The sequence below is a fragment of the Arachis duranensis genome, chromosome 3, assembly GCF_000817695.3.
Source record: "Arachis duranensis cultivar V14167 chromosome 3, aradu.V14167.gnm2.J7QH, whole genome shotgun sequence".
NCBI classification, from domain to species: Eukaryota; Viridiplantae; Streptophyta; class Magnoliopsida; order Fabales; family Fabaceae; genus Arachis; species Arachis duranensis.
The window spans coordinates 50,068,814-50,082,057 of record NC_029774.3 but is presented as its reverse complement, the minus strand read 5'-3'; the positions used below and the strand labels follow the sequence as shown (position 1 = coordinate 50,082,057).

Genomic DNA, 13,244 nt, shown 5'->3' with positions numbered 1-13,244 from the left:
CTTTTATTTTGAGCTTTTGAACTTTCTCTTAGGGACCTCACTGAGATTTCAGAGAATTGGGGAGGAGAATTGATCTCTTTTCTTCCTCGTTCTTGCTTGGGCATTTTTAATTTTCTTGTTTTGAGTTTTGGGTGTGAAGAATTGAGGAAATTCTGTCTCAATCTCCATTAAAATCTCTTTAATTCCTCTTCTGCATAATTAAGTTGAATTTCAATTCCTTTACTGCTTCTTCTTTAATTTCTTGTTAATTGCTTTGTGGGCTTGGATCTGGGAAGGTAATTGAGATCTAGACTTTGCTATCTAGTCTCTTGAGCCTGAGATCCCATTTTCCTTGTTGGCTCTTCTGTGAACCTCTGCTTCAAGTTAATTCCCATTTCTGTTTGAATTCTAGTTGTTTCTAATTCAATTTCTGCTTATTTAATTGTTGAAATTTACTTTCCTTTGCTGAATTTCTGAATTCCCAATCCTCAACTCCCTTTTCCATTCAAGCAATTTATATTTCTTGCACTTTAAGTTACTGCAATTTACATTTCTTGCACTTTAAGTTTCAGTCATTTAATTTCTTGTCCTTTAACGCACATCAAAAGGATTTTTCCCACGCACAGCCTGTGCGCGTGCTGGGAATAGAAATGGTGTTTAAGGGTGTGCATGCGCATGTTGCTGTGCGTACGTACGGGAACTGGAAAATAGGGGACCTGTGCGGACACACAAGGACGTGCGTATGCACAGGTCTCTGTTCCTGTAACAAAAAATTTTGCCTCCAAGGCATTAATTTTGACATCCAAAACAGGTTTTCAAGCTCCAAAACATCACAAAACTCCTAAAAACACATTATTTCACTAAAATTAGCCAATAAACATCAAAATAAACCTAACCAACCAAGCAATATAGCCAATTATTCATGAAACAAAAAGGTAAAAGAGAGAAAGTTAGAAGGATATTACCATGGTGGGGTGTCTCCTACCTAGCACTTTGGTTTATAGTCATAAGTTGGACTTGGTGAGGAGATCCTTGTTAGGGCGGCTTATGCTTCCACTCCTCCTTGAATCTCCAACCAAGTTTGCTATTGAATTGACATCTGGGATCCCAAATGAATTTCATCAAACTCATGAGGGATTTCAAGCTAACAACTAGGATCCTTAATTGTTGACTCATGAAATCAATGCTCGGATCCCATACTTGAGTTCCTCTATCACCATTGACATGTTCGTGCACTCCCCAGAATCCACTAAATTGACTCTTGCACCAAAATTGAGTTCCAAATGTCAAGTTGGCCCTTTTTATGAACTTTCCATCCCGTTTCTAATTAACATTCTTCTCTTCACCATCTACTACTCCAAGAAAGGTTTGAAGTTGAGCATCCATCTCCAAGACGGCATATTGATGTGGGGCCAGAAAGCTTGTTAGAGAATTCTTCACTCACTTAATTTGCTCATGCACAATTGTTTTTGCCTCTTGGCAACTAAAATCTTCCTCAACCTCTTTTGAATCTTCTTCATCCTCACTCAAGTAAAAAACTGGAGGTTGTGTGAAGTCCACATCAACATCTCCTTCAAAATCTACTAATGGAGCCCCATGACAGTCATTGAAGGAATTACCCAAGCCGGAAAAAAAAATCTTGAATGATGTAATCCTCTTGATCAATTCCTACCAACTCTTCATTTGACTCCTTTTGCACTTCACATTGTGACTTGACATCTTCTTCTTGATTTCACAATTTTTCTTTCACTCCACCTTTTTGCTTGGTTGCACGCATTCGTCCACTAGAATTTCTTGCTTGTGGCATGAACACGATGAAGCTAAATGATCCAAAGCATCTGCTAAGGTAGACATGACTTGCTCTTGCTTCTTCTAGAACTTTTGTTGTTCTTAAATGAGCACGAGAAGTACTTCTTGTGTGGCTTGATCCATATATGAAGATGAAGATTGAGGTGACGAAGGTTGACCATCAAACTCATGAGGGTAAGGGTTTTGGTTTTGTTTGTAGTGGGGTGATGGTGTGTAAGATTGGTGACTAGAAAGGCAAGTGGTTGGGTTCCATTGGGGTGCATTGTGGTTATGGTGTGAAAAAGTCATCAAGAAAATATGAACAAAAACCTACTAACAAAAAGCAAATAAACAACCAAAAAGTGCTATTTACACTATTAACATATTTACATCAACCAAAAGATATAACACCAATTTCGTCCCCGGCAACGGCGCCAAATTTGATAGAAGAAGAAAACTATTGCATAGTTTGGAATCAATCAAAATAGGCATCAATTCGTTGGTAGCATAGTCCAAACCAATAATGAATTCTCTTAATCAAATGTCAAAATTCAAAACAAATATAAACCGAGAGTATTTAAACCTCGGGTCATTCTCCCTAGCAATGCAATCGAAGTGTTATACGCTTTCGGTTGGTAGGACAGAGAGGGATTTTAGCAAAATCAACGAACAAAGGATTAAAAGAACCAAGCAATGAGCAAAATTGCGCATTAATGCAAGTAAAGAGAAAGCAAGATAAAAACTAGTGAAAATTCTATAAATGCAATAAAAGAGCCTTGACTTGGGAATGAGGATCCAAGGAATCCTATCATTGCCATAACCACAACTATGGTAATTATCATGAGTCAATCTCACCTAGTCAACCCCAACCATCGAGGAGTAAGTCAAGCAAGTATAATTGACCTTAATCCATAAGTCCTAACTAACTTACCAAATTAGTTGATAAAAGGCTACCGTCAATAGAAACAAGAATCAACTAACTACCTAAGAACTACCAGTAAATGTCGGACATTATGACTCTAGTATCCTAGGAACACAAACCACAGGTCAAGGTGTGAAAATCTACTCAAAATCTAAAGTTGGCATTTTCACAAACACCTTGTGTGCATAAAAGCGGAACATGGGAAATTGCAAGGAAAATGAGAAAACTATAACCAACTATCAACAAAATCAATTGTAAACAAGCAATCAAACATAAAGGAAGCATGAAACATAAAATTCATTGATTAAAACTTCAAGAAACACAAAATTGCAATATGAACAAAGTAACTTGAACCAATAGGAAATGAAGGTAAAAGTGCTTTAATTAAAGAAGAAATTGAGAGTACTTACAATTATAGAAGTGAAATCAAATATCAAAGTTTGCTATAAAATGCTACAAGGAAACTACATAAACCCTAGGAGAGCTCTCTATTCTACACTACTCCTACTCCTAATAATATGAGATTAAACTATCTAAGTGAGCTAAATCCTCCTTTTTCTTTTTCAAATGTGTTGATATTCCCTTTATATAGCCTTTCATTTCAGCCTTCAAGCCTTCCAAAATGGGCCAAGAGACCTCCAAGTTCGCGCAGCACATGTTTCATTAATGCAGTCACGTGCAGGGACCTGTGCAGATGCACAGGTGCTTGTGCGCATGCACACATGGAAATTCTTGCTTGTGTGCATGCACGCAGGGCTGTGCGCACGCACACTTTACTGTGCATGCTTTTCCTTGTTTTCTTCATGTTTTCTCCCTTGTACATGCTTTCTTACACTTTTGGCCATCCATTCTTGCCTTCAAGTCCTGAAATCACTCACAAATCATATCACGGCATCGAATGACATAAAAGAGAAATTAATTCGCTCTATTAAAGTATAAAATTGTATGTTTTCACATTTAGGATCAAATTAGGAATCAAACACAAAAGTATGCTATTTGAGTGCTTAAGTGTGAGTTCATATGCTAGAATCCATTCAAATCAAGCCAAAATATATCGGAAAATATAAACTCATCACCCTCGTAGGCAAACTGATGCCGAGCACGCCTAATACGTGAAATAGTCCTTTCGATCTCATGATCAAATGCAGCTAAGCTCGGATTCGGTAACGAACGTGTCATTCAATGAAAGAAACATATAGCTCATGGTAAAAAAATATGAAAAGAAAAAATGCAATTATGTAAATAAAATAAATAGTTACACCAACCAATAATTTAACACACTGTTGCAACTCCCCGGCAACGGCACCAAAAATTGACGGACGGAAAAATACCGGTTAAGAAAAATTAATAAAAGTTGTGTTGTGAGTACAGTCTTAACCGACGAATCCCCGCTGTCAATTTAGAAGATGCCACAATTTAAGGATAAAATACTGAGAGTAGAATTCCCAGGTCGTTTCCCAAAGAGTTGACAAAAGAGTGTAATTTATTGGTCAGGAATTGTCTGAGAAAATTTAGAGTTGGAAAACAGAAAAATAAATGATTATCAATTGAAGCAATAAAAATTAACAAGAGGTTTTATAAATTTGAAATAAAAAGGCTTGACTAGGAGAAGATTAATTGGAATTTCTATCCTTGTTGAGTATCCCAAGTATAATAGTAAGAGGTTGTTGCTTCTACCTAGTTATCCTTTACCTAATAAAGGAAAGTCAAGTAACTAAACCAACCCTAATTCACAAGTCCTATTCCCCTCCTAGGGAAGGATTAGAGTTAGTGAATAGAGAGTCAGCCAACAACTTCCAATCACAAATTAATACTTGAGTATTCCAACTCAAGGGTTTTCTATTAATCAACTCTAAAGTCAAGTTGGGAGTCTACTCCATTGATATGGATGCTATTTTCGCAAACATGTAAAGGGAGTAAAAAGAAGATACGGTAATTAAAATTAATTTAGTAAAAGCAATTTTTGAGCTAATAAATTAATTGGAGATAATCAAAAAAATAATGGAATTAAATGTAAAAATAAACTTTGCATTAATAAATCCCAAAATCAAAGATATCCATATATGACTCTAAATAAACTGAATGGAAAAAATAAAAGAGTAAGTAAATAAGAAAGCAAACTATAGTGATAGAGACTTCAATAAAAGGTAGTAACTCTTTCAAGATCAAATCAAAAAACGTAAAACTAAAAATCTAAGAACGTGAAAAACCCTAGAGGAAGTAGTAATATTTTTCTCTCTAGAATTCAAAACTTAACTAAAACTAAAGTGAAAGTGAATTTATCATGAGTCTCAGCATGCCCACTGCCTCTAGTCTGTGTTTCTGGGTTTGAAACTGGGTCCAAAAGCAGCCCAAAATCGCCCCCTGCAATTTTCAGTTAGTGCAGCACGTGACGCATTATCATGCGTATGCGTCGTCCATGCGTACGCGTCGCTCCGAAATTTTCTTCTGGTCACATGTACGCGTTGCTCCACGCGTGCGCGTCGATGCTCGCTCATGAAATCCTTAATTCCTTGTGTTCCTTCTTCTTTTACATGCTCCTTTCCCATCCTCTAAGCCATTTCTGCCCTATAAAGACTGAAAACACTTAACACACAGATCATGGCATCGAATGGTAATAAGAGAGGATTACAAATAGAAAATTTAAAGTCAAAGAGGCATGTTTTCAATCATAGCACCAAATTAGGAAGGAAAATATAAAACCATGCATTTTATATGAGTAAGTGTATGAAAGATTGACAAAATTCACTCAATTTAGCACAAGATAAACCATGAAATAGTGGTTTATCACTTATAAATTAAAATCAAAGCAACCAATATAATAAATTGCAATTAATTGATTGATATAAATTATAATAAATTATGTGATATTTAAATATCTAATCAAATCAATTAGTTGATATAATTAATTTATGATAATAACTTGTATTTAATGAATTAAAAAAATAAATCAATAAATATTCTCAGAATAGCATGTCACATCAACTCTATCATTAAGTACAAAAACCTGATTTTTATATAACTAGTGTACTAGTGTATGTATCCATGCAATGCATGAAAAATATTTAATATTTTATTTATATCTAAAGTATTTTTAATAAAAATATTATTTAATATATTTAATTTTAAATTAAACCAAATTTATTTTTTTAATACTAAACAATTGAACAACAATTCATAACGAAAAATTCACAAAATAATTGAATTAATTAAAAAAAATATAATATACATACAATAAATCAATGTCTTAATTTTTATGAGAAAATGTGTTTACACATTTTTTTGTGTCTAACATTAATTGTTGCACATCTATAAATTGTATCTATGTTCCTGTATGAAATAAAATTTAAATATTCTTTATAAAAGAATTTTTATTCAATTATAAAAAAATATGAAAAAATACAATTAATAATAAAGAGATACCAATTGATTAAGCAGTACCAATCATCTCAATTTATCAAAGACTTCTCTATACACAATATTAATCATGCAATTCTAAGAGACCTCCTCATGATTTTGAATTAAAACTTTTAACTCTTGATAGTGCCACATATAACTGTTCGTGCATAAAAATCGGTCTTGATAAGTACAGACCGCGATTTTTAACGTCTGTCCTTGAGTCTTGTTGATTTTCATACCAAAAGACACTAATAATAGAAATTGTGTTATCTGAAATTTGATTGGAATATTGTCATTATTTGGAATCATATTCATTCTTGGGATTAATGCAATTCTTCCTATTTTGGTCCCTGTTAATATTTTGCATTCAACAAAGTAATTTTCAAGTCTCCTAACCTATAGTTGTGTATCATTTATAGGACATTTGACTGATCTATGTTTCTAAATAGCATCACCAGAACACCATTCATAATTAAGTGTCAGTTTATGAGGTGAAAGACCAGAACAATTAAGAGCATTCAATACTTTTGGACTAAAAAATTCCAAGTGACTTTAAATATTATCTCACAACTAGAAAATTGATTAATACAGACAGATTTAGTCTTTATTACAGACGAAATTTTTGGTTATTGACGAAATTATCGACAGATTTTGTCCCTCTGTAAAAGCCTCGTCGAAAATTCTTTACCGACAGATTTTTTTCCGTCGAAAAATTACCGACGGATTTTTACCAATTACCAACGGATTTTTTCTATGTAAATTCTCCATCCATTTCCTTGAAACGTCGAACTTTCCAATGGATTTTCTGTCGATAATTATAGACGGATCTTTTGACGAATTTTCCGTCTATAATTTGAACCTTGGAAAATCATCCCACACTCTAAATACAGACATAAAATCCGTCTGTAAATCCGTCGGTAAGGTAAAATAGAATTTTTTTTAGATTTTTCTATTGCAAAATAAACTTGTTTTCATACAAAATAAATGTAAATTTAATACAAATTTTTATCTAATTTATATTCAAATATTTATAATATTTCAAAAAATAAACAAATTCATTGTATTATCAAACTAAAAGAAAAGTACTATAAACAAGCAAATCATAAACAAATTAAAACATTAATGTTTGCATTGTAATTTTGTAACCAAATCAAGAAATATAAAAAGAGACATATAGGAGTCAAGTTTGCTGGATCTAGACTGAAATTTACATATTGTAATTCTTCAATTCAACATCATCCTTAACACTGCTTCTTTGCTTCATGGAGGCAAGTTTGCTGGATCTAGACCGGAATTTATTGAATCTTTTTATTTCTGGTTGAAATGTTGAAATATCTGTCTCAAACTCCCAATAGCATTCATCATATGGAAGCTCTTTCCATTTCACATGATATTCCTTCTCATCATCAACACCCCTGTACCAATCATATAAAAAACAAAGTCCCCAAAAAACAAGCATTAATCTCGAAATATATATATAAAAAACCATTTCTGCTTCTTGTTGGTAATACTACAAAATATAATGTAATTTAATTAATATAATGATAATTATGGCTATCATGGAATATATATAAAATAATATGTTCTATACATATACCTGAGCATTAATCTCAGAAACAGATCTAGCACCAGATTAATCTGAACATGCTTTCTTATACCTATCAATAGTTGCATTGACACTGCAATTTATAATAGTATTATTTGATTAATTGATGTACATGATTGAATATCTGCATTCTAAAATCTAATAAACAATTATCAACCAATCAGAAGGGCATGACTAGTACATTATCTGAATCCTACTAATTAACTCAAATATATGAGAATTAATTACTCAAATCATATAAAAAATTCTACAACTAGGTATGTATTTACTATTTATCAATATTATTGAGTGGGCTAACCTGAAAATTTAAAGAAAAGAAAAGGAGTATTGTGAGAAAGCATATGCTAATAAACCATAATTCTATTATTATATATTATGAAGCATAAGCACTTACACATTCAGGGCACCTCCAGTTGTCTGGAATGGGACCTTTAATTGGTGGTTCTTAGTCTCCGTTCGAAATTTCAAATTCCTTTCATCTTTGCTTCCTCTAATTTCTACTGAAGCATAACATGGTCACATTGAGAATTGAGTTTTCTGTTATAGTAGTTAGTCACTCTAGCCCATATATATATAATTTATTTTTTCTTTTTTGTTTCTCTATTTCTATCCCGAGATAAAAAAATGTCAGTATAATTAAACTTGACTACTATATGCAATTTTCTCTAGAGTAATGTAACTTGTTCTACAGTTTTTTATTAATAATTTCAATTTTCTTCATAATTAATTACAAACTTAATATGTAGATAATTCTTACTGATGGCAGAATGAAACTTGAGCTAATTTTAGTTGTCAAATTTCAAGTGTAATTGTTAAGAATAGACTATGTTGGTGATTGAATTTCTGGAGCTGTTAAAACTTTAATCAAAGATTAAGAAATAAAAAAGAGCCTGCAAATCCAATAACAAAAAGTTGAGCAATGCTAAAGTGAAAAACGTTACCTATGATGACAATGAGACAGACAAAATGAGATGCAATCAAATCTAACATTGAAAACCAAGTGAACAGCTTCTTTCTGCAAGAACCATACACAAGAATCAAATTTTTGCACTCAATGGCAATGTTAAATAAAACTGGCCAATTTAGAATTAATCAGCGACTATATATATCCTAAAATTTGGGCAGTTAACAAAATTATAGTATTTCCTTCTCAAATGGAAATGCATGAAGATGTATATTAGCACTCTGCTAATTGAAACAAAAACATCTTTCATCTTTGTAGTAGCTCTTAGTGAAAAGATATGTTAGATATCTAATTATCGAGTAAATGCTCAATAGTCCCTAACATAGTTGGCTACTATTTCTTATTCTTCATCTTTTATAATTCTATTTACAGAAAACGGAAATGAAATTTCTTCCATTTCATGCTTTGATATCTTAAAAATGGGAAAATGTACAATTATTCCATTTCATTCTATTCATTGGTTCTATTAATGTAGTGTGAACTCTTAGGGAAAAGAGGGAATACCTTTACAATTTGACCACCTGTATTTGAGATATTGACTAGTAGAAAATGAATATTTGGCATCTTTAGTTGAACAGAATCTATGTTAGAAAATCTGAAGCATAAAGTTAATTGTTAGACCCTACTTAATTGAACTAAAGAATAAATTTGAAGCACATAGGAAATAAACACAAACTGATTGCGGGTTCTACACTGAGGTGCAGGGTGGATAAAGAAGCATCGATTGCCTCCCTAAACAGGGAGAGTATTGAAGAGAGATACCTGTTCAATGTGGCCCTTGCCATTTGATAGAGAGTGCTTTGAATAGATGGGCTGTACACCCCCACATTCGGTGGACCGAAAAAGGTTTCAAGCAGAACTCTTTTAACATTGTCGTACCTCTCCATAAAGTAAAGTGGCTTCTGTGGGATGCTGCTTAGTGATTCATAAGAGTACCTATATTTTACATTAGAAGCATGACTCTATTTCCACATTTAACTATTGGTGGCAATAGTGTAATAAAGTTGCTTAAAAGTCAGAATTAAGCCTGCAAAATATTTATATGATTTAGGTGATTGATTTAAATCGCATAACTCTTTCCGACACCAGAAATTATTTATATTTTTACCTCTTCATTAAGATTCACTAATAGGGAAAAAATGTCTAAGGAAACAATGAAGTCTTACCTCCACAGACCAGTTACTTCTGTTGCCAGCAACCTTTCACGTGTTTCAGGAAGAGCCGTGTACTTGTCTCGTATAAACCCTTCAAAACCAGACTGCTCACAAAAAACCTAAACTAAAGTTGGAGCAAAAATAAGGGATTGTATATCACAATCTTGCTTTTAACTCTGTAAATCAAAGGGAGACCAAACTGCAATTGCCAGAGCACCTGTTGATAACACAAAGTAAAAAATATTTGCATTACGTATCCAAACAGAATAACATTTATTCTTCATAGTAAAAAGACAAGAATCCACATATTAGAAAATAAAAATATTTTAATACTCTCTCCAGTTACATTGATTTATTAATGTACTAAAAGAGGTGAACACAACATAGAATGATAATGGTTCAGCCATGCATTTTATACTTAATTTTCAATAGAGAAACAAGATAAGCATTAGCTAGAGGAGAGGTAAAAAATTATCAAAAAATTAAGACATCATATAATGTTAGAAGAAGTGAATCAGCTTTATTATACCAAATTCAATTATAAATGAGTCTTTGACTTTGGAGATTTGATACATTGAATTGTTCTATATGGACATAAATAGAAGAAACTATTAGCCCCTAAAAATGCTTAGAACTTAACACTAGATTAAGAAACACTCATAATTAAAAGCAGAAACTACCTGGTCAGCAATCATTTCAAGTCCCGTGCTTTACATTAAAGACTTTACACCCACGCCATCACCAAGTTTTTGACTAGCTGCTCGGAACTCTTTCATAGATTTCTCAGGGTTAGTTCTTTTTAAAGATCATGGACACTGCCAAATAGCAATAGCAGATTTGGAACATGTAATGCACACAATAAAATAAACCAGAACAAGTCTAAAAGCAAGTGATTCAGATTCAATTCAGTGACTGGATACTTTATACAAGTCTTTGATCAATTAAGCAATCAAGAACTGTTATTGAATTGAGGAAGAGAAGAGGCTTCAATTCACAACAATTATATGAACATGAAAATGCAGTGTCTAAAGAGAAAACAATATAAATGAATCAATTAAATAAATAAAAAAGAAAACAGTAAGAATTGAAGTAGAAGATGATGATGGAGAAAGAAGAATACCTCTTCTCTATGTGTTGCTCTCTCAACAGCATCAAGGTTCCTTCTTGAAGAAGCATTCTTCCTTGCCACCACACAATCCACATAAGCAGAAGCATGATCTGATGCGAATCCAATTCCAGGGCCACACCAAACATCCTGAAAAGAAGAAGAAGAAGAAGAAGCATGTTTATGGTGACATGTTATGCTGTTTTTTTCAGTGTTCCTCTTTATGCAATTCTTGTTCTTCCTAGTGTTCTTCCAATCAGCAGAGGATCGAATCACAGCAGAGCAATGGAACTATGGCAGCCTCATCGATTTTTTAGAATTGCGATTGCAACTAATAATTAATTACATCATGCTGTTAAAACACCTTTACTCTCTGCAAGAGTTGCTATACTTAACAATAAATAGTGAGAAATATCTCAAGACATATGAAATACAAATAAATGTTAATAAAATAATAGAAATATAGAATCCCATAAAGCTTACCCTAAATTTGGTTAGGGCACCCCAAAGAACAAATGTCTCGTTGCAATCATGATGCATATGATTCCCTCTCAACCTGCCAGGCTGAATCTCTCCTATATGAACCGAAGCACAAGTGAGAGCTCCACCTACGGAGAACCAACAACCATTTCCCTCTCAAATTCCAATGGCCACAAAATATAGAATCACATCGTACATCTAAGTCTCCGTTAAAACACTCAAATACATCAATAAATCCACTAAAACACTAGGAAACAGATCCATAACAAGAATGCAAAATCCTCATTAAAAAAAAAACAAAGCTAAAATACAAATTATTCTCGAAATGAACGAGACACCAAATTACTCCACCCAAAAATTCTCAACTTCAATTTGACTCTGCCCAATCGCATAATCATATTATAAACATGCTAATCATGATACAATTTGACATACCGATCTCTAACTAAAAGGCAATGATGAGAAACACCGAAGTTAGAGGGGAAAAAGAAAAACCTAAAATGGAAGAAGCTCGAGCTAGCTAGATAGGGTCGAGGAGCCAACCGCGGCTGTCCTTAATGACGGGGGAGGGGACGAAGGAGCTGGACCTAACAAGGTTGGGCATTCTATCAGCTTCACGGGTTGATTCTGTTAGTGGTGGAGAGAAGAAGGAGCCCATTGATGGAGAGGGGAAAGCTAAGTTTAGCTAAGGGAGTTTCTTTGATTTGTGTGTTGTGACTGGAGTTCGAGCAAATGCTAGGTTTAACTAAAAATTATCGACGAAAAATTTTAAATTACAGACAGATTTTTCATCTGTAATAATTTAATAAAATGCAGCATTTTTGTCCATTTAATTACAGATAGATTTTCTGTCCGTAATCATTTTTCACGAAAAAAATTTAATTTTTCCAACAGAATTATTGACGGATTCTCTTTTCCGTCTGTAATTTATGCTAATTCATTTTTTATTTTCCGACCAAAAATTCTTCTGAAATTTCGTCAGTATTTTCATGGGATAAAATCCGTCGAAAATATCCGTCTGTAATAACTAGTTTTCTAGTAGTGTCTTCCTCAACACAAAAATTGTCTGAACTAAGATACTCCTTATCATCACTAGGAACAATTGATAGTAGTTGACTATTTATTTTGTCAATATTATCTAAGGTTGGTGCTAGTATTGTTCAATTATTAAAGTAATTGCTTGACAGATAACTATGCACTAAACCCGGAAAGACAAAATTGATTAACTCATCAAATTAAATGCCTGTTTGAAATATGAAACTATCATATCTATAGGAATTTCAATTTCTAACTCTCCATCTAAGTTATCTCCTATTAGGCCATCACCAATTTTTAACAACCAATTACTAAATTTCTTGATTTTCTGTTGATTTTTATTTTTGCATCCCATAGTTAGTCTCATGTTTCTTGACAGTCGTAGAACTTCATCAGACTTCTGAAGGTACGAAGAATTATGGTTACATGCACTATATCCTATTGATGCGTAGAATTATGGTTACATGCACTATATCTACTGAGTACAACCGCCTTTCACCTAAATGGATGCTCGCCATTAGTAACTGATGTGTGCCTCATAATATCCCCCAAATATCTATCTAATGTCTCATAACAATACCTGTTAAGCATAGGTACCTTATCTCAAATTATTAAATTTGTCCTTATCGGCAATTTAGCAAGAGGTGAGTCCTGTCAGATATTGCACGTAGAATATTCATCTATAGTTAGAGGTATCTTGAATCAAGAGTGTGTAATCCTACTATTTGGTAGGAGAAGTGAGGATATTTCACTGGAAGTCACATTAAGCATTATTTTATCCTCTGACTTAACTTTTGTTGACATCAAGTTAT

The 13,244-nt window shown here is 33.2% G+C and overlaps 1 protein-coding gene and 1 pseudogene across 1 annotated transcript; both read right to left on the bottom strand.

The window, feature by feature from the left end:
- Positions 1 to 7,160: 7,160 nt before the first annotated feature.
- LOC107479189 (uricase-2 isozyme 1-like) lies at positions 7,161 to 10,507 on the bottom strand. The gene is made up of 9 exons (XM_052258294.1): positions 10,493 to 10,507; positions 9,973 to 10,029; positions 9,825 to 9,931; positions 9,421 to 9,594; positions 9,163 to 9,253; positions 8,636 to 8,709; positions 8,089 to 8,194; positions 7,686 to 7,767; positions 7,161 to 7,503 (listed from the first exon to the last, which is right to left on the bottom strand). Exons 1-7 carry the CDS (start codon positions 10,505 to 10,507, stop codon positions 8,185 to 8,187), a joined length of 528 nt encoding a protein of 175 aa, XP_052114254.1. The 3' UTR covers positions 7,161 to 7,503; positions 7,686 to 7,767; positions 8,089 to 8,184.
- Positions 10,276 to 12,102, bottom strand: LOC107479177 (uncharacterized; annotated as a pseudogene).
- Between the last annotated feature and the right edge of the window lie 1,142 nt (positions 12,103 to 13,244).